Below are 19,455 nucleotides of genomic sequence, written 5' to 3'. Positions count from 1 at the left end.
AGGTCAGGATCTTAGGGTTGTGGGATCGATCCCCACGTTAGGCTCTGTGCTCAGTGCAGATTCAGCTGGAGATTCTCTCTCTGCCTCTCCCCCTGCCCCTCTCACACAAGCTCTCTTTCTCTTTCAAGTAAATAAATAAAATCAAAAAGATATTATATATATATATAGAGAGAGAGAGAGCAGAAGAGGGGGTAGGGTCAGAGGGAGAAGCAGACTCCCCACTGAGCAGGGAGCCTGATGTGGGACTTGATCCTGAGACTCTGGGATCACAACCTGAACCAAAGGCAGTTGCTTAACCAACTGAGCCACCCAGGCGCCCATAAATAAAATCTTCAAAAAAATTTATAGTGGTTGGATAATTAGTTTTTAATTATTCACTTTATATGTGATGAAATTTGGTGTGCTTGAGCTTTTATAAATATATATCAAGGGAATAACCAATCTGGGGCTTGGCTTCCTGATTTGTCCTTATTCTTCCCAGCTCTGTGTAATCCTAGAATATAGCTACTTTTCTTCTTCCTTAATACCTTTGTCTTTTCCTATCAGTATATAAATATATATACTCCTGGTTCAGAATTTTAGCTTTAGAGATATGAGGATATTTTCCTATGGATGACTGATTAAGAGGCTCAAGGGGGTTGCATATACTCCAAGAGAAAATTTGTTCCTTTCTCCCTGTCAAGATGTATTTATGAGTTCTGATCTAAGGGCTTAAATTAATGATCCTACATGAAAGAACTCTTTTGGATATTCTCCATTTGCTTCAAAAATATATTGATAAAAATTTATTGCTTCACTAGCTGTACAATTCTTTCTAAAGGAAAATTAACATTTATTCATTATTGTGAATAGATCTTTTGTCAAATTTGTAGTTTTCATGCATAAATTAATATTGAAAATAAGCCCAGTGTACCTCCCATGCTTCAGGTACATTATGATTTTGGTCTGCGGAACATTCTGTCAGTTCTGCGAACACTGGGAGCGGCAAAAAGAGCCAACCCTACAGATACGGAATCAACGATCGTTATGCGCGTTCTGCGAGACATGAATCTTTCTAAACTGGTAAGATTCACAAATGGAAATGTTCCACCCACTTAAGTATCAGCTAACTAAGCACAAATGAGATTTAGAAATATTTATTTAAAATACTCATTTAAAATGCTTAATTATCAGCTAAAGCGCTGGAGAGCATAACTTTAAATCAGACTTTTTGGGAAGTTATTTTTGTGGTAACTCATATCTAGTCTAACATATGCCTGTTTCCATAGAATTGAAATGGATTTTTAAAAATCCACATGTTAAGTTTCCAAATACCTTGAAATACTTTAGGGTTTTAGAGCTAAAACCTCACCTTCTTTAAAGTCTGTAGAGCCCAGCAGGAAATTACATGTAAATTTAACAAGTGTGTAATAATTTCACACTCTTTCATTTCACAGTACAGACTGAAAATCAATTGTTCAGTATCAGCAGATCTACGTACCAGGGTGACAGAATGATATATTTTTATTTCAAAATAAAAGTGTGAGGCAAATTCTAATTCTTGAATTTGTTACTACCTCTTATTTAAATTATTATTTTTTTAAAATTTAAATTAGAAGTTGTAGGTTAGGTGGTAACCCCCCAAACTGGTTATTTTACGGGGAGGTTGTTCTGTAGGCAATATTTTTCCTTTCATGTGCTTCCTTCCATTTTCTTCTTCGTCCTCCCTTTCCTCTCCCCCTTTTCTAAAACTAATTTTTAACTCATGGGTAACATGAGGAAAGTATTCCTCAACTTCATTGCAGGTGGCATTTTATTTATTAACAGTTATGATAAAATAATCTGGTATGTCTGGCATTTTCATTTTATCTGTACATGGCTATGATCATGCCAGAATGGTTGGTCTGGTTTTCCTTTCTTTTCTCTTCTAGATTGATGAGGATGAACCTTTATTTTTGAGTTTGATCGAAGATCTCTTTCCAAATATTCTTCTGGACAAAGCAGGTTATCCTGAGCTGGAAATGGCAATTAGTAGACAGGTAATAAATTCCTCAGGGCATCCAGTACTAAGTCTCTCTCATCTGAATTTCATGGGAGTCAAGTGGTGCTGATGTGTTCCAAATCTGTGGGCTCCAAGAACAACACCCAGGATGTGGCTGCTGTTTTAGGAGAGGCTATTACGCACCACTGACAGAGCTCCTTGAGCCACGGAGTCTCCTACCGTCCTACAGCCACATGTCTAGTTGGCTATGTGCCAGGGGTCCCACTATTGATGGAAACCATTCCACACCAGATTCCAAAATGAAATATGATGAGTGAGCGGGATGAGTGGGGCTCAGCCGGCTGCCTTGCCTTGCTCTGCTTGGCTTTGTCTCTGGCCCTGGTGTTTCCACCTTGCTTTGATCTCTGGATTCCTGCCCCTGAGTGTCATTCACAATGATTTCGTGTGGTTCCTCAACTGTCATGCTTTTCCCGCAGGCCCAGGATCACTTGTGATTTCCTCCTGAGGCTCTGGGGAATCCATGATGTTATGTGTATCATTAGGTGCCTGGATTTCCCATGACACTTGGTAGAGCTTTACTTTTTTATAGTTTTCCTAGAAATGAAAACGAGCCATGTAAAAACATTGTGCCTCTTTCCTTTCCTACAAGGAGGAGTTTGGAAAAAAAAAAAGTTTTATAGAAATGGTGATTTGCTCATATTTATAAAATACATTTAAATTCTTTGAAGATATTTGTTAACGAAAATCAAATATGGTAGTATTTAATGGAGATTTGCCTTTTAAAAATCAGTATTTAAAAATCCTAATCTCCAGGGCACCTGGGTGGCTCAGTTGGTTAAGTGTCTGACTCTTGATTTTGGCTCAGGTTGTGATCTCAGGGTCTTGAGATCAAGCCCTGTGTTGGCCTGTGCTCAGCAAGAGTCTGCTTGAGATTCTCTCTCTCCCTTTCCCTCGCCCCACCCCCCCCCAACTAAAATAAAGAAATAAACTCTTAAAAAAAAATCCTAATCTCCTAATCGGGTAAGAGTGATGAATTCATTTTGCAAATGGTTTCTTTATCAAATGGCTGAATTAATTATAGCATTGTCTAAAAAGCTTAGTATAAAGTAATTTATAGGGTGACTAACAGCATAATTTGTGGCGTATGAAAAATCTGCAGAGCATAGATATATAGCATAAAATGATACATGATTATTATCTAACAATTATTAGGTAAAAATAAAAGCATCATTTATAATGTGTTTAAGCATAGCATGATAATTAAGAGCATGGACCATGGAGCTGAGTATCTTGGGCTCACATCCCCACTCTGTAACTTTTTAAGTAATAATCTTGGGGAAATTGCTTAGTCTCTCTGTGCCTCAGTTTCCTTCTCTGTAAAAGAAAGATATCGATAGGACTAATATCATAGTGTTGTTATGAATATTGAACTTAGAATAGTGTTTGGCAGAATAACTTTCATGCATGTGTTCGACAGATAAAAACTACCCAGTATATTTATAGGCAGTTTGAGTTTTCTATGGAATTTCAGTTGACTTGGTGTGCTACAAAGTTTTCCAGTTACTAAATATCACATTTTAAATTAAAGATTTTAAAATGCATTTTGATATATGAGTCTTTATTCTTAAGTTGTTCCTAAAGACATATATTCAAGGATATATTAATATAAATATATTCAATTCCTAAAGGCAAATGCAGATGTTTCTTACTGGCTTGGGATAACATTTTGAATGTTTAACCTGCTCTTTGTCTTTGTATATATATATTTTTATGCAATATGTTTATTTTAAAGTTTTCCATTTTAAATTAACTCCATGTCCCATGTGGGGCTTGAACTGACAACCCTGAGATCAAGAGTTGCACCTACTGAGCCTGCCAGGTACCCTAGCGATTTATTTTTTATTGTGGCGAAATACATCACATAAAATTTACCATTTAACCAATTTTAAGTGTACTGTTCAGTGGCATTAAGTATATGCACATTTTTGTGCAAAACATCATCACCATACATCTTCAGAACTTTTTTCACCTTCCCAAACTGAAACTCCATGCCCATTAAACAGTAAGTTCTATTCCTCTACCCCCTACTCAACGCCTACTTATTTTGCGCACAATGGTAAGTCTGGACTGCTGTTGATGTGGTCCAATGTGGGGCTTTTATGTTTTCAGGTTGAAGAAGCTGGTTTAATCAACCATCCTCCTTGGAAACTTAAAGTCATCCAGCTGTTCGAGACACAGAGAGTGCGGCATGGAATGATGACCCTGGGGCCCAGTGGAGCAGGGAAGACCACCTGCATCCACACCTTGATGAAAGCCATGGCAGGTAAGAGGGCGGCCAAGCTGTGTTGCTCTGGGCAACACATTTAAATAGTTGGGACGCATTTGAATACTCCAAGAGGGACACAAAAGTTAGATACATTAATAGATTTGTATAGGAGGGAATTTGCTTTACTGATTATTGGGTACATTTTAAAGATAACATATTACAATAATGAACTAGAAGGGAAAAACTTTTTTCCAGCTTTATGGAGATAGAATTGGCACACAACATTGTGTTTACTGTGTACAGTGTATTGATTTGCAACATTTGTATGTTGCAAAATGATTACCAACATTAGCTTTGACCCCCTTTTTGTCACATAGTTACCATTTCTTTTTTGTGGTGAGAACATTTAAGACCTACTCTTCTAGCAACATTCGAGAATATGATACGGTATAATTAGCTATGATCACTCTACTATATGTATATTATGCTATAATGTACATTAGATCCCCATACCTATTAATCTTTTAACTGGAACTTTGTACCCTTTGCCCAATATCTCCTCATTTCCCTACACCTCAACCCCTGGTAACCACCATTCTACAATCTGTTCTTCTAAGAGTTTGATTTTTTTAGATTCCATATATAAGTGATACCATACAATATTTGTCTTCCCCTGCCTAACTTAATTCATTTAGCATGATGTTCTCAAGGTCCATCCATGTCATTGCAAATGGCAGGATGTCCTTTTGCACATGGCTGAATAACACACACACACACACACACACACACACACGACATTTTCTTAATCCATTCATCTATTAATGGACATTTAAATTGTTTCCATATCTTGGCTTCTGGGAATAATGCTGGGTGAAAAAAATCCTGAACAGTGACTTTATGTACTGTGTTATATGTTTTACTTTTGCCATTTAATTTTCCCAGTGATCTTGAGACGTAGCTATTACCATCCCCATTTTGTACAAAAATTCAAGACTCAAATTCAGAAATGCTACAGGTTGCAAAGATGTTAAGTGATAGGATTCAGAATTAATGTCAGGGTCCACTAATGAAAAACCCAGACTTTTTCCATTATAACATGCCACTTCCCAATAATGACTTAATACAACCTTCCAGTACATAAAAAATCATTTCAATTTCAATCCTAAAATCATACTAATCATAAACTAATTTCCCACCTAGAATCAGATGTTTTTCTGGTGAAGTTATATAAATGTATTTAATTTCCAGACCTCCCTAAGCCTTATATAGGTAAGTCCCTACCTACCCCGAGGTCATCTAAAGACAAGAGGCATTGCCACATTTGTGATTATTCTTATAATTCCTGATTGGACATCGATGTCTCTCATACTGAAAGCACTGTGTGGGTAACTCTTGGTCATGGCAGATTTAAGTTTCCAAAATTTCACAGAACTCTGGCTATTGGAATGCACACACATGGTCCTACAGGGAAAAGGTGCCTGGTTGGGTTTCCAGTTCTCTCATGAAGCCCCGTGGACTGATCTTGGTTGATGATTGTGGGGATTGCTCTGTATTTGCTCTAGAGTCCTGCACGTGTTGGAGTTAGTCTAGGTCTCCTCAGCCATGGGGCTCAGTGAATTCTGTACATTAAGACTTCACCAGGGAGTTTCCTCACCGAGAAAGAACTGTGCTCTCAGCTATCTCACCTACCTTGCCAAAACTGGGAGCTCACACCTGCAAGACTTACCAGGTGGTTTCCACATGCTGTTAGGATTGTGTTTGGGGATTTTTATAGAGCTTTAAAATGATGTGGTCTCTCGGATTTTGCTTAATAATACTTTTGTTGTTATGTAGATGCCTTCTGTTAACAATAAACTACAAATGCACCTGGTAAAATGACTTGAACAAAATGAGTACTAAATATTAAACAATAGTGATGCATTATGTATAATACGTCTAAATTATGTAACCCATATGGCATCACTGGTTTTGGAGAAGTTCTTTGCAAAGATGAATTCATCATTAGACTATTTCCTGTTGATTAATCTGTTCTTGGTTTTAATGTATAGGGCAAATATTCGTTATTTTAAGCAATGCATTTTTTCTTGCTGAAAACATTCATTACCCCAAAGATTGAGAAGGTAATGGGGTTGAACTAATACTAGACTGTATATATTTGTTTCCTTATGCATCATGTATTTGTTTACCGAATATATTACCTGTAATGTTCTGCAGTTTGAGGTTCTGCTAGGTTCCGTAGCATAAATGGGAAAGGAAGGCATGGAAACAAAAGGCTGTGTCTTCAAGGAGCTTAGAGTATCGCGGAGTAACAGATAGTTATTAGTCAACATGGAGTTGCTATGAGGAGATTTGGACAATTATGTTGTGAGCAGAGGCAGAGGAGATCAGAAGCCTTTCCAAGGAATTCTAGGAAGGTTTACAGAGCAGGTGCTACCTCAGCTGAGGTTTGGGGGTTGAGCAGCAGTTGGGTAGAAGGCATTTTTAGCAGAATGAAGAGCCTGTGCAGGTAGGAGGGAGAGAGCATGGCATACCCAGAAATTGCTTTGGTATGGGCCAGTGTAATCTGTGTGGAGTGAGAGTAGGGGAGATGAAGTGCAGCAGATGCTACTGGTACCCAGCGCCACATCCCTTTGGCCCTCCCCTGGTCCAGGTGCAGCTGTTGGACCGTTTCTCCCACAAATGCCAGTGGTATCTCCTAGTTTTTCAGCGTATGACTTTCCTAGAATCTAGGGAACTACTGGTTCAGCCTGAAAGAGGGTGGGAATTAATGCCCCTGAGGCAGCCATAGCCTCAACTAGTGGGGGAGAAGAGTTGAAGGCAAGTGTCCTGTCTCGTCTTGTCCATTAGAGGGACATTACATCTGTGGCCATCTCACAAATGAACCCATTTGGGGGGTTCTCTCCTCTTCTTTCTCACTATCTCTTTCTCCTGACTCCAAACTCCCAGTACCCATATCCTTGTTTGAGGCTTTGCTTTTAGGGGGAATTTAGGTACGGCATGAGAGCTTTGTAAGTTATGCTAAATACGCAGGTTTTATTCTGTAGGTGATGGGAAGCCATTGAGCTGGGGAGTGGAATGATCAACCCTGTGTGTGTGGAAGGCCATCTGGCGGCCATGTAGAGAATAGACCGTGGACGGAAGGGGTGGTCTGGAGTCCATAAGGAGGCAACAGCAAGGAAGGATGCCCACTCTCGGGCAGGTCCATGAAGGTGGTTGATCAGGACAGTCAAGAAATGTTTAGGAGGAGAAGAGGAATTAGTTTAACCAACATTGTAAAAGTCAAGCATTTTTTTCTTGGAGTGCACTTATAGCAATGTTTTGGTATTTCATTTTTTGTTGGCATAATTAAAAAAATTTATTATTGAAGTATGGTTGGCATACAATGTTATTTAAGTTTCAGGTGTACAACATAGTGATTCAATAATTCTACACAAACAATGTTATGGTATTTTAAATTTAAACGATGCAATTCTACCTACCACCATAATGAAATAATTTTTGACAGTTTTTCTTATATGGACAACAGAACAAGTCCAGTTTTTACCTATGATACTGTCATACATACTCTTTGAGGGTTTGCTGGCCTTTTGTAAAGTATGATTAAGTAAAAAAATAATTTTGCCCATCTTATGGATGGATATCATGGATATCCATGGATATCATTTATTGAAAAGGCTGAATTGTGACTCAGTTTAACTTTAGCATCGTAAAGTACTGCGGATAATTGCTCTGAGTTTTTTGTTATTTAAAAAAGGAGAACTAAAGGGGTATCTGGGTGGCTCATTTGGTTAAGCATCTGCCTTGGGCTCAGGTCAGGATCCCAGGGTTCTGGGATCAAGTCCCACGTATGGCTCCTTGCTCAGCAGGGAGCCTGCTTCTTCCTCTCCCTCTGCCTCTCCCCCTGCTTGTGCAGTTTCTCTCTCTCTCTCTGTCAAATAAATAAATAAATAAATAAATAAATAAATAAATAAAAATCTTTAAAAAATTTTAAAAAAGAGAACTATGGTCTAATTTTCTAAATAGGTTTTAATATTTTTTAAAGATTTATTTGTTTATTTAAGAGAGGGAGAAAAAGAGTGAGAGTGAGAGAGTGAGTGCATGCATGCAGGGCAAGGGTGGAGGGTAGGGCAGAGGGAGAGGACTCCCCGCTGAGTGGGGAACCCCCACAGAGCTGACGTGGGACTTGAGATTATGACATTAGCCAAAATCAAGAGTTGAGTGTTTAACCGACTGAGCCACCCAGGTGCCCTGGTTTTAATGGGTTTTAACACTTTTTTCAATGTGCATAGGTATATATGCTTGCCCGTGTTTGTCAATCTTTCACACAGTATGCAATATTTTAGCATCTATTTTTATGATTTTATACTGTAAACCTTACTCTTCGCTTTTCTGCTTATTAACTGCAGTCCCTCGTGTATAGAATCTGGCCCATTTAAGAGTAGTTTTAGGGTTTGAAGAATTCAAAGAGCTATTTTTGAGGTTGGCACAAAAGAAAAGTCCTTGATTCTTGCAACATTCATTTAGCTTACTTTTTCCAGACGAGCAAGAACCCATCTCACCAAGTCAAAGCCGGTACTGGAGTGAATGAGGTATCTTCTGGTGATATTTCAGAGAACAGACTTAATCTGGTATAACATAAATGAAAGATTTTTGGTTGTGAAATTTGAAGAACTTCCAGGTTATATTAATTTGTTCATCAGTACCAACGTGGAATCTTTTTTTCTCCTTATGTTTCCTGTAATTTTCTTTTACAGAAGGATAAAAACAAAAGTATGTTAGTCCATAAAATACAACAGTGTTAATTACGATAACTTGGAATGCAGTAAGATATATATTCTCAGTGTAATTTTGCTCTTTTCATATTTTGAGCACCTGTTGATGGAACATTGCATATTAGTTCAGTGTTACCTAATGATGGTTCCCTCTACATCTGAGTCGTTTAAAATTTGAATTTACTTGGTACAGGTTGTGGAAAGCCACACCGGGAGCTGAGGATGAATCCCAAAGCAATTACGGCCCCACAGATGTTTGGTCGGCTTGATGTGGCCACAAATGACTGGACTGATGGGATATTTTCAACCCTTTGGAGGAAAACACTGAGGGCTAAGAAAGGTAGAAGATGAAGTATTATTTTTGCCATGTCCTTCTAAATAAAATCCTTGGTGCCTATTTAGAATTAATAAAACATATCCTCCATATAATGACTTAGCCAAGACTAAAGTCCTCAATCAGTATATTTGTCGATGTTGAAATACTGAAATTATTGATTAGGGTATTTAAAATCCCCCTCTACCATCTTTTTTCTTTGTTGTTTTTACAAAGGAAATTATTTTCCTTTTGAATAAAATTTCTGTATCCCTGTGGTATCTTAGAAAAAAAGAGAAAGAAAAAGCTGTTAAGGAAAATTGATAGTGTTGAATAAAGTGATTTTACTATAACTATTTCATGGAATCTCTTAAAAATGTTACTTTTATTTAAGTGCAGCCTATTTTTAGAAAACTGATTCCCCTATAAAATCACAGGAGGAAATAGGCTTCTTTGGGAAGAAAATTATATATATCAAAAATGAAGTTTATATTGAACTAACACATTATTCTGTTTAGGCGTGCACTGGTGTCTGGTTGTCCTGTGAACAAACTTGTTAAGGGCTAGTGGTTCACTCTGAATATTCTCTTATTTCCAGAGTCTGGAAATTGAACCCAGTGTTCCTGGAATATAAACTCAGATGGAAGAGGTGTTAACAACTCTCCTCTCATGTTTTCTGACTCCTGAATAAGGAGGAGAGAGGCATAATGAATGCACTTGCAGAGAGAAAGAAAGATATAGGAGAAGGACGAGATATTAGGGATATGTCCCCGGCAATCTCTGCTTTGGAACACTTTCTACTGAAAAATGTTTAAGGTGGTGTCACTGAAGTTCTCATTTAGGGAGTGGAGCTCATCAACCTAACATCAGTTGTCAAAAGAGACCTGAAAATGTGGGATTTCAAAAGTGTGCTCTTATTTGGAGTTATTGTTTTACTGGAAATAAATCAAATTTTGTTTCTGATCTTGTTTCAATAGTCCTGTGTAAACGCAGGTCCAGTGCTCAGTGCTCCCAAGAACGGGAGCTCAGAGAGGTGGTTCTTTCTCCCCCCTCCTTAAAGAAGTCAACATGCTTTTTTTTAAGTGACTCTGGTGCTTAGATCATCATTTTACTTAAATTCAGGTCAAATGAGCATAATTAATATTTTCAAAGCCATTTATTTGACATGGAATATATTACAGGTGTTACACAGTAAACAAAAATTAGAGTTACAAACTTGGTCATGGTGTCAATAAAGAGAAACTAGAGATTAGGAGATTAAGAGGAACTATTAAACCAAATGCCTAAATTTATGATGGCATTCCAGTTGACCATTCTGCTGATGCTTGTCACTTTCTTTACTTCCAAATATCTCTGTAAGTGACTCCCATCAGGCTTTGTCCCCAGTGGTCCTCCAAAACTCTCTTTTAAGGACACTCACAACTTCCAGCTTATCAGATATAAATTGTCAGTCCTCAGGCTAGTCCGGCTCTCACAGTACCTGGCACGGTTGATCACTCCCCTTCTTGACACTGTTCCATCACTTGGCTTCAAGGAAACTTTGCCTGTTGGCTCTCCTGCTACTTCTGCCTCTTGAGGGGTCTGCCAGAGGAAGGAGCCAGCAAAGGAGACACTCCCAGAAGTCTGAACATTGAAGTGGCTCTATCCTCAGACCTCCTGTTTCTGTCTACTTATACTATCTAGAAGAAGCATACCCAGTCCATGGTTTTAAATACCACATTTATGCTGATGGCATGTTGATCTTCAACCCTGACCTCTCCCTTGAACTTCCAGCTCAACAACACTGTGGGATGTCTGTGGGGCATCTCAAATGGAAGGTGTGCAAGCCAGAGTTGATTCTGTGGTTCTGCCTGTCCTTCTGACCGTACTCACATTCTTCTCCTTCATCTCTTCTTGCTTATTAGGTTCAACTTCTTGCTCTTCCTGGGACAGCCTATGCTTGTACTCGTTTTAAGACTTTTGCACTTGCTATTCCTACTGTCTGGAAGATTCTACCTCTAGATCTTTACATCACTTCATTCTCCTGAGATATTTTATTGACTCCCTTATCTAAAGCAATGCCCCATCCTCTTATCCTTCTTAACTTTTCTTATCTTGCATATTTCTTTGCTTATTGGTTTGATTGTCATCTCTACCCCTTAGAGTGTAAACTCTGGGAAGGCAGGACATAGTCTTTTTTACCACTATATCCCCAGATCCTAGAACAGTGCCGATATATAGAAAGTGCTCAATGAATGTTTTTCAATGAACAAATGACTTTTTGCTTTGATTATGTGCTTTAAACAACTGGTATATAAAGAACTGGAAAAGTCTTATGTGATAAAATAAGATAATAATTTCCATCAAAGTTTAATAAAAACTATAGCAAGTTATACACTTTTTCAAGTATAATAGTTCTGTGTCTATGTATATATGTGAATGTATGCTTTCCCCCCATCTTCGGTGGGATATTCTAGGGGAACATATCTGGATAGTTCTTGATGGTCCAGTAGATGCCATTTGGATTGAAAATCTGAATTCTGTTTTGGATGATAACAAAACTCTAACCCTTGCCAATGGTGATCGGATTCCCATGGCTCCAAACTGCAAGATCATTTTTGAACCCCATAACATTGACAACGCTTCACCTGCTACTGTCTCAAGAAATGGAATGGTTTTCATGAGTTCTTCTATCCTCGATTGGAGTCCTATTCTCGAGGTATGAGTGGAGTCTTTCTTTGTGCACTGAGGGAGGAAAACAGATCTTTAGCATTCCTATAGAGCGCATGCTGATTTTTCTGCAGACCTTTGGTATCACTGCATTTCATCGCTACTGTTTATGGCCACTCCTTGCCTGCTCTGGGATGTTGGAACCCTGATTATCCCTTACAGGTTCCTTCAGCGTTCTGGTGTCTGTAGGGCTCTTCTCATCTCTTTAGACCTGTGATTTCCACTATGGGTTATGGAGTAATTTCAGGCCTCGCTGAATCAATAATCCCACCAAACTGTGAATAAGTAAAATTTAATTTGATCACTTTGGGAATTCATGACATTTTAAAAAGGTACTCATTCGTGTAAAGTTTGGGAGCAGTCATCTTAGAATATCAGCTTGAAGAAAACCATTTATTAAAATTGCATCTAAGGAAAAAAATTGCATATAAGGAATTTTTATGAGATTCAATAGTCATTAGCTTTATATTTGTTCTTGGAAATATTATATCAGATAATATCTCCAATTCATGAAAAGGTATATTATTTTCTTATCACCAATACATTCTAGAATATATTGATTATAATCAGATTATACTTAAATGCCTTGTATTCTTAGATATTTTACTAAATAAATGCTATAATGTAGGGCAAAATGCTTATTAGATAAGCCAGATGTGAAATCTTTTTTGACATTGTTGGTCAAATTGATTATTTTATTTACGTAATTTTTTTGGAGATGATATGATTGAAAACTTATAAAGTCATTTAAATTAAGTAGATGTTTATCTTATATTGTCATTAAGTTTTTGTGCTTCTCTTTCTCTATGAATATATCCTAACTTTTAATAATATCTTCTCAGAATTTACAAAAACCTGGGTTGAGAAAGGGTTTAGGTTTGGTAAAATGTGAAGAAATGAAAAGAGAGGGCATTATATAGCAAAATGATACCTAACATATAATTGGATATGTCACTAAACATGCTTCTAAAGATTTCAGATTTCACAATCAAATTATCCATCCATTAAGGAGAATACAGGGCAAGGGTTCTGAACCCTGGCTTTGCAAGAATAATCATCAACGACAGTTCTTTAAAATACAGATGATTGGGTCATAGCCCAATCCTACCATATTAGAATCTCTTGGTGGCGGGGGGAGATTCAGGAGTTGGTTTTTGTTTTTGCTTTTGTTTTTAAAAAGCACCACTATAGGTTCAGATTTAGTAACTACAGATACAGTGGCAAGCTCCAAGTAAAAAAGTATTTCTGTGATTTTCCCCAAATACTTCACATTCACAAAGGCTTTTAAATAATTCTTTTATACGACTAGTTAATGAATATTTAGACTTTGCTATTTATGAAATAAGCTTCTATTATGTTCTATGTTGAGGCTGAATAAGGTTCTTACATTAAGCTACACTTATTGAAGTTTTTTTTTTTTTTTTTTAAAGTAGGCTCCACACCCAGCATGGAGCCCAACATGGGGCTTGAACTCATGTCCCTGAGATCAAGATCTGAGCTGAGATCAACAGTCGGACACTGGACCGACTGAGCCACCCAGGCGTCTCTTACCCAATTTTTTATGTGCTTTTAAATAATGCAGTTTCTTCTCATGAATGGTTAGCAAGAAGCAAGACTCACAGAGAATCAGACTGGGAGTGTTGAGAGCAGTACAAGGCAGCCTAGGGAGTTATTAGAGGCAGATGGGTGGAGAAGTTGTGTTCATGGGTATCTGTCAGCTCCTGGGAGCCAAGCTAATTACTTGATCCTGTGTGTGACATTCTTTTTGGTTCCATCAACTCAAAAGTGCTATGTTCTGTTTTGTTGCTCTGGCACCCTGGTAAATTCATGAATTGATGAAAAATTCGGAATCAACATTTTATTGCTTCTGTTCAGTGTCTAAGAATGAGCTGATCTCCTGAGGCTGAGGGAACTTGCCTAGCTTCAGAGAATATTGTGTTTTAGTGGTATTTTGTTAGAGATCACATGCACTTTTCTAATAGTGGATTCCCCAAATGACTAAATTCTCCATTTTCTAGAGTATTATTTGATATTTTTCCACACTGGTTATTAATTAAATTAGAAGAAATAAAAGGAAACAGCTAACTTGATAAATCTTTTTTTCCATTCAAAACAATGTGGGTGTGGATTTCCTTTGTTCATCTTTTATTACTTTTTCTTTTCCTAAATTATTTCTCTTTTTAGGTCTCCTCACTTTCTTCTAGTATATTTTAATTAAGAGCTTAAGACTTTTTTTCCATCTTGGCTTCAAGACCTGAGCACATGTGTAGGGTGGTAACAGAATGTGTGCATTTGAATTCTGGCCTTGGCACCCACCAGCTGTGGGATCCTTGGCACAACACTTCAACTCTTTGGGCCTCCATTTCCCCATCTGTAAAAGGAGGATAATAATAACTCTTACCTCATAGTGTTGTTTTGAGCATTAAATGAGTTAATGCATGAAAGCATGGTTAGCAAGACCCGGCACATCCTATGTGCAGTGTTATTAATAAATATTTAAAAATTTTTTGTCCAAAAATGGCCTTTCTCTTGGTGTGCTAATATATTTATTAATGCATTAATCTGTAAATAAACAGGGCTTCCTTAAGAAACGCTCGCGTCAAGAAGCTGAAATTCTTCGTCAGCTCTACGGCAAGTCTTTTCCCGACCTGTATCGCTTCAGTGTCCAGAACTTAGAATACAAGATGGAGATGCTTGAGGCTTTTGTAATCATGCAGAGCATTAACATGCTTCAAGGGCTGATCCCTGCAAAGGTAAATTGCTCAACTTTCTAGAAATTTCTCTCTTATTAACAGAGCCATGTTGTGCAGAGAGTACAATATTTGAAACTGGTTCTGATAGACTTGTGCTGAGAGGGATGTTTTAAATGTGCACATGCATCTTTTGCATTTTTCTCATTTCTTTTTTCACCAAGGAAGCCACTGGTTTGTAATTTAGTGGCAAGTTCACAGTCAGCTAATAAGCGTCCAGATTTAGTTTGGAGACCGGCTTGGTATTCCTCGAGATCGATTCTGTATTTGTTCCCAGTTTCATTCATCCTTCCCTCATTCTTGTGGGGAAAACTGTTGTCCCTTTTCTATCTTTGTTATTTTCATTGAAACCTCAAAGTAAAATGTCAGTTCGAGAATCAAGCATTAAAACAAGACGTTTCTTTCGTGCTCAGGAGCAAGGTGTGGAGGTCACACCAGAACACCTGGGGAGACTGTACGTCTTCTCCCTGATGTGGAGCATTGGCGCCCTGCTCGAACTGGAGGGCCGGCGCCGGGTGGAGCACTGGCTACGTTCTCAGGAAGCGCTGACCTTGGATTTGCCTCCTCTAGAGGGGCCGGAGGGCGCCATGTTCGACTATTACGTCTCGTCCACTGGTGAGGATCCTTGTTTCTGTGGACTCACACACAACACATGGGAAAAGGTTTTTTCCACTGGCTAATATTTACGTAAATGTTATTTTTCTAAATGGTAATTAAAACACTGGGCTGCAAAATTAAAATGGAAATTTTCATGTGTGAAGAAACCTGATGGTTTCTTTTTCGACATTTTTTTTTCATTTGTATTCCAAATGCACGTCTTCCCCTTGTTAAGTAAATTGTTTACTGAACTTTTAATGAATTAAAAACAAACTAGGGGGGCGCCTGGTGGCTTAGTTGGTTAAGCATCAGACTCTTGATTTCAGCTCAGGTCATGATCTCAGGGTCCTGGGATCCAGTCCCCAGTTGGACTCCTCGCTCAGTGGGAAATCTGCTTCCCACTGCCCTACCCTCCACTTGTGGTCTCTCTCTCTCTTTCTAAAATAAATCAATCAATCTTAAAAAAAAAAAAGAAATAGAGAAAAATCTCCAAATCAGATGTTTCAGTCATTTATATAATATAATCAGGAATTTACATAAAAAATTACAAAGTGTAAAGTGTATTTTTACAAAATATGTGTGTTTATCTGTATATCTATCTAACTATACCTCAAGTGTATTTAATGTGCATACATATATATACATATATATATATACACACCCACACACAATATTTATATATCTTCTTTTTTTGGTTTATAATTAAGGAAGTGTGTAATGAAAAGCTTGTGAGAGTAGATATTTTAAATGGTTTTAGGTACATACTACTATCACTGTATTCTTAATTTTTATACAGACATTATTGAAAACTGACATATTTTTAAAAAACTTCCAGGATTCTTCTTCATATTTCCTAATAATACCACTTTGGAGTTGTTCCTTGGGAAATTTTGGCTCAGCTAACACATACCTAAATACTACTTAGATCTCCAGGGTCTAATGATCTTCATCTTATGGGGAGTTTTTGAAAGACGCCTTCATGAGATGCCCAGGACGTGTGCTTGTTACAGTTAGGAATTCAGTTGTTCACGGGCCTGTAAGGATGTACGTGTTCTCTGTTCGTCGCAGGTGAATGGAGACGCTGGAACACGTGTACTGAGGAATATGTGTATCCGCCTGACGTCACCCCAGAATATGGCTCCATCCTGGTGCCAAATGTTGACAACGTGAGGACTGACTTTCTAATTAAAACCATCGCCAAACAGGGCAAGGTGTGGCTCTTTAACTTTTATTAACAATAGTGTATTTTAAAATGTCACTTGAAAACACAAGGCATCTTGCGTTTATCTTAGAATGTTTTAGGTTGCTGTTTAGCGTAAATGAAAGTATTACCCAAATTAATATACTTCTTTTATTATTCTCCAGTAGCAGTGTTAAGAGTTGAATAGTTCTGATGCATGATCAAGTAATGATTTCTCACATACTTGTTGAGAGAAAGTGAACTTTGACTTGTTTTTCCAAAGAGAAATCCTTCTCTTCTGATGACTGTGTTAGTTTGCTGGGGCCACCCTAACAAATCACAGACTGAGTGGCTTAAACAACAGACATTTCTTTCCCCCCAGTTCCAGAGGCTTGGAGTTCAAGATTAAGGTGCCGGCAGGTTTGATTTCTTCTGTGGCCTCTGTCCTTGGCTTGCAGGTGGCTGTCATCCCACTGTATCCTCCCGTGTTCTTTACCCATGTGACTCTATCCCTGCTGTTTCTTTGTGTAGGGGTATCCAGATTTCCTCTTCTTATACGGATGCCAGTTAGATTGAACTAGGGCCCACCTGAATGGCCTCATTCTATTTTTATTATTTTTATTTTTCATTTGTTTAAATTCAGTTGGCCAACATATAGTACATCATTAGTTTTGGGTGTCGTGTTCAACAACTCATCAGTTGCGTGTAACACGCAGTGCTCATCACATCACATGCTCCCCTTGATACTCATCACCCAGTTACCTCCGATCATCTCTTTAAAGATCCTATCTCCAGATACAGTTACATTCTAAGGTACTGGGTGTTAGGGCCTCAACATGTGAATTTTTGGCGTGGGGGGGGGCAGACAATTTAGCTCGTAATCATTGTATTGCATTCCTTGGATTTCTTTCTCAACGTCTCTTTTAGGCTGTGCTGCTAATTGGTGAACAAGGAACAGCCAAAACAGTTATTATCAAAGGATTTATGTCAAAGTATGATTCGGAAAGTCACATGATCAAGAGTCTGAATTTTTCTTCTGCAACCACCCCACTGATGTTTCAGGTACTGGCTTGTTGGTGTCACTCATTAAGGCCAAGCTTGTGATCAGCTTCGGTGGCTCAGCTCTCTTCACTCTTCCTCCTGTGCCCATGAGCTTCATCTGCACTTTCCCAGCCCTGATCAATCCCCTAATGTGCCTCCATTATTCACCTGCTATAGAATCTCTCCCTAGATTATACCTTAAATTGTGGAGAAATGAAAAGCTTATATAGGGTGTTAAAAGCCTTAGTAGTGTTTAAAATATCTAGCAAGGCCTGTGAACATGTAAAATCCAAAACTGAAAGGAATGTCATTTATTCCTCCATCCAAATCTGCTTTCTGTGGGTATTAGAATTATTCTAGGCTTTAGGCTAGACACATTGGACATCTTCGATGGGTCTGTCTTGAATCAAGGTCTGTTAGTGTCGCTAAAGAAATACTTTTCACATTTCCGCCTTTCTCTTCGTTCTCCCTGTCCACCTCTGCATAATTCACATCCTCATGATCCACACCAGGATATTAGCCTAGAAAGACCCCCAACGGGTCCAGTCTAATTCTCTTTCAGTCTTGCTTTCATTCCTCTTCCAGTCTCCGGGTTCTGATCTTGCTAATCTATCTTGTTGTTCCCTGACTGAACCTTCCACGATAGTTCCCATTAGCAATTGCAGGAATAGATCTTAGAGTTACCATGTTGAAGATTTCACCCTATTATATCATTGAGGAGTAACAGAAGAAAAAAACCTGTACATTTGCTTTGCTTTTGTCAGTGGAACTGCCCACAATGACCTGGGTTTTCAGTGGTAGACTGGTTGTTTGCGCTTGTTCCTAAGTTGTTTAAAACCCTGTTCAGGGGCGCCTGGGTGGCGCAGTCGTTAAAGCGTCTGCCTTCGGCTCAGGGCGTGATCCCTGGCGTACCGGGATCGAGTCCCACGTCGGGCTCCTCTGCTGGGAGCCTGCTTCTTCCTCTCTCACTCCCCTGCTGTGTTCCCTCTCTCGCTGGCTGTCTCTCTGTCACATAAATAAAAATAAAAAATCTTTAAAAAAAAAAAAAGACCCTGTTGACACTGGGGAGGGAATCCTGTGTGTCCCCTCATGCTTCAGTTGTTTCCAAGTCATCTCTCATATCTGCTAGTACATTAACACATTTATAAAAAGGACGCATTTCATACACTGAAAATGGAACGGAAATTTTTAGGAGAATCCCAACCCATAGAACTTTGCTCTTGATTAACTTTGTTGTTCTTTAGCTGTTGGAATTAAAATATCAAAGAGCAATGAAAATTGTTGACAGCATGGCGAAATCCTGACTTTTTATCGCTTAATGTAATTGGTGGCTACAGAGTGCCAGTAAGCTAAGACCACTGATTAAGTTTCTAAATAAGACTGTCAACTGTGTTATGCTCCTCTGTTAGAGATGGAATTTCCAATACTGGCTAGCTTTCTATCAAATGAATGCCATTGACAGTGTGGTGATGGGAAGGAAGGTCTGAAAGGAGGGTCAGCCTCAAATTGCAGAGACTCAGTTGTGGCATTTTTGTGTTTGGGGAATAGCACATTAAATTATCCTGAGCTGGCAGGATGCTAACATTTTACACATTCCTTTGTTACTAACATTAACCACATTCCCTCGATATTGTTTCACATTTAAAGAACTTCAGTTAGTTTTATTTTAGGAGAACATCCTCTTAAAGGTTATAATTTTAACTTTATTGGTGGATGCACGTTGTAAAACCTTAAAGTGTGATTTTTTCCCCCATTATGTGGGGTAATTATCTAGCTATTCCCATTTCTTAAGACTGGATTAAATCTTTAGGGTTGTAATGCAATCCTGGCAGTAACTACCTGGACC

The 19,455-nt window shown here is 38.4% G+C and overlaps 1 protein-coding gene across 1 annotated transcript in view; it reads left to right on the top strand.

The window, feature by feature from the left end:
• Positions 1-19,455, top strand: part of DNAH5 (dynein axonemal heavy chain 5) — a 253,231-nt gene that overhangs the window by 137,328 nt on the left and 96,448 nt on the right. Inside the window, exons 39-47 of the mRNA XM_057312162.1 lie at positions 928-1,062; positions 1,911-2,018; positions 4,151-4,304; positions 9,213-9,359; positions 11,789-12,030; positions 14,618-14,794; positions 15,205-15,406; positions 16,457-16,599; positions 17,496-17,630. Coding sequence (XP_057168145.1) covers positions 928-1,062; positions 1,911-2,018; positions 4,151-4,304; positions 9,213-9,359; positions 11,789-12,030; positions 14,618-14,794; positions 15,205-15,406; positions 16,457-16,599; positions 17,496-17,630 — 1,443 coding nt within the window. The remainder of the gene's footprint in view (positions 1-927; positions 1,063-1,910; positions 2,019-4,150; positions 4,305-9,212; positions 9,360-11,788; positions 12,031-14,617; positions 14,795-15,204; positions 15,407-16,456; positions 16,600-17,495; positions 17,631-19,455) is intronic.

This window comes from Ursus arctos, unplaced genomic scaffold, assembly GCF_023065955.2.
Source record: "Ursus arctos isolate Adak ecotype North America unplaced genomic scaffold, UrsArc2.0 scaffold_15, whole genome shotgun sequence".
NCBI lineage: Eukaryota > Metazoa > Chordata > Mammalia > Carnivora > Ursidae > Ursus > Ursus arctos.
The sequence above is the reverse complement of the archived record's forward strand: the minus strand, read 5'-3'. Positions and strand labels throughout refer to the sequence as shown.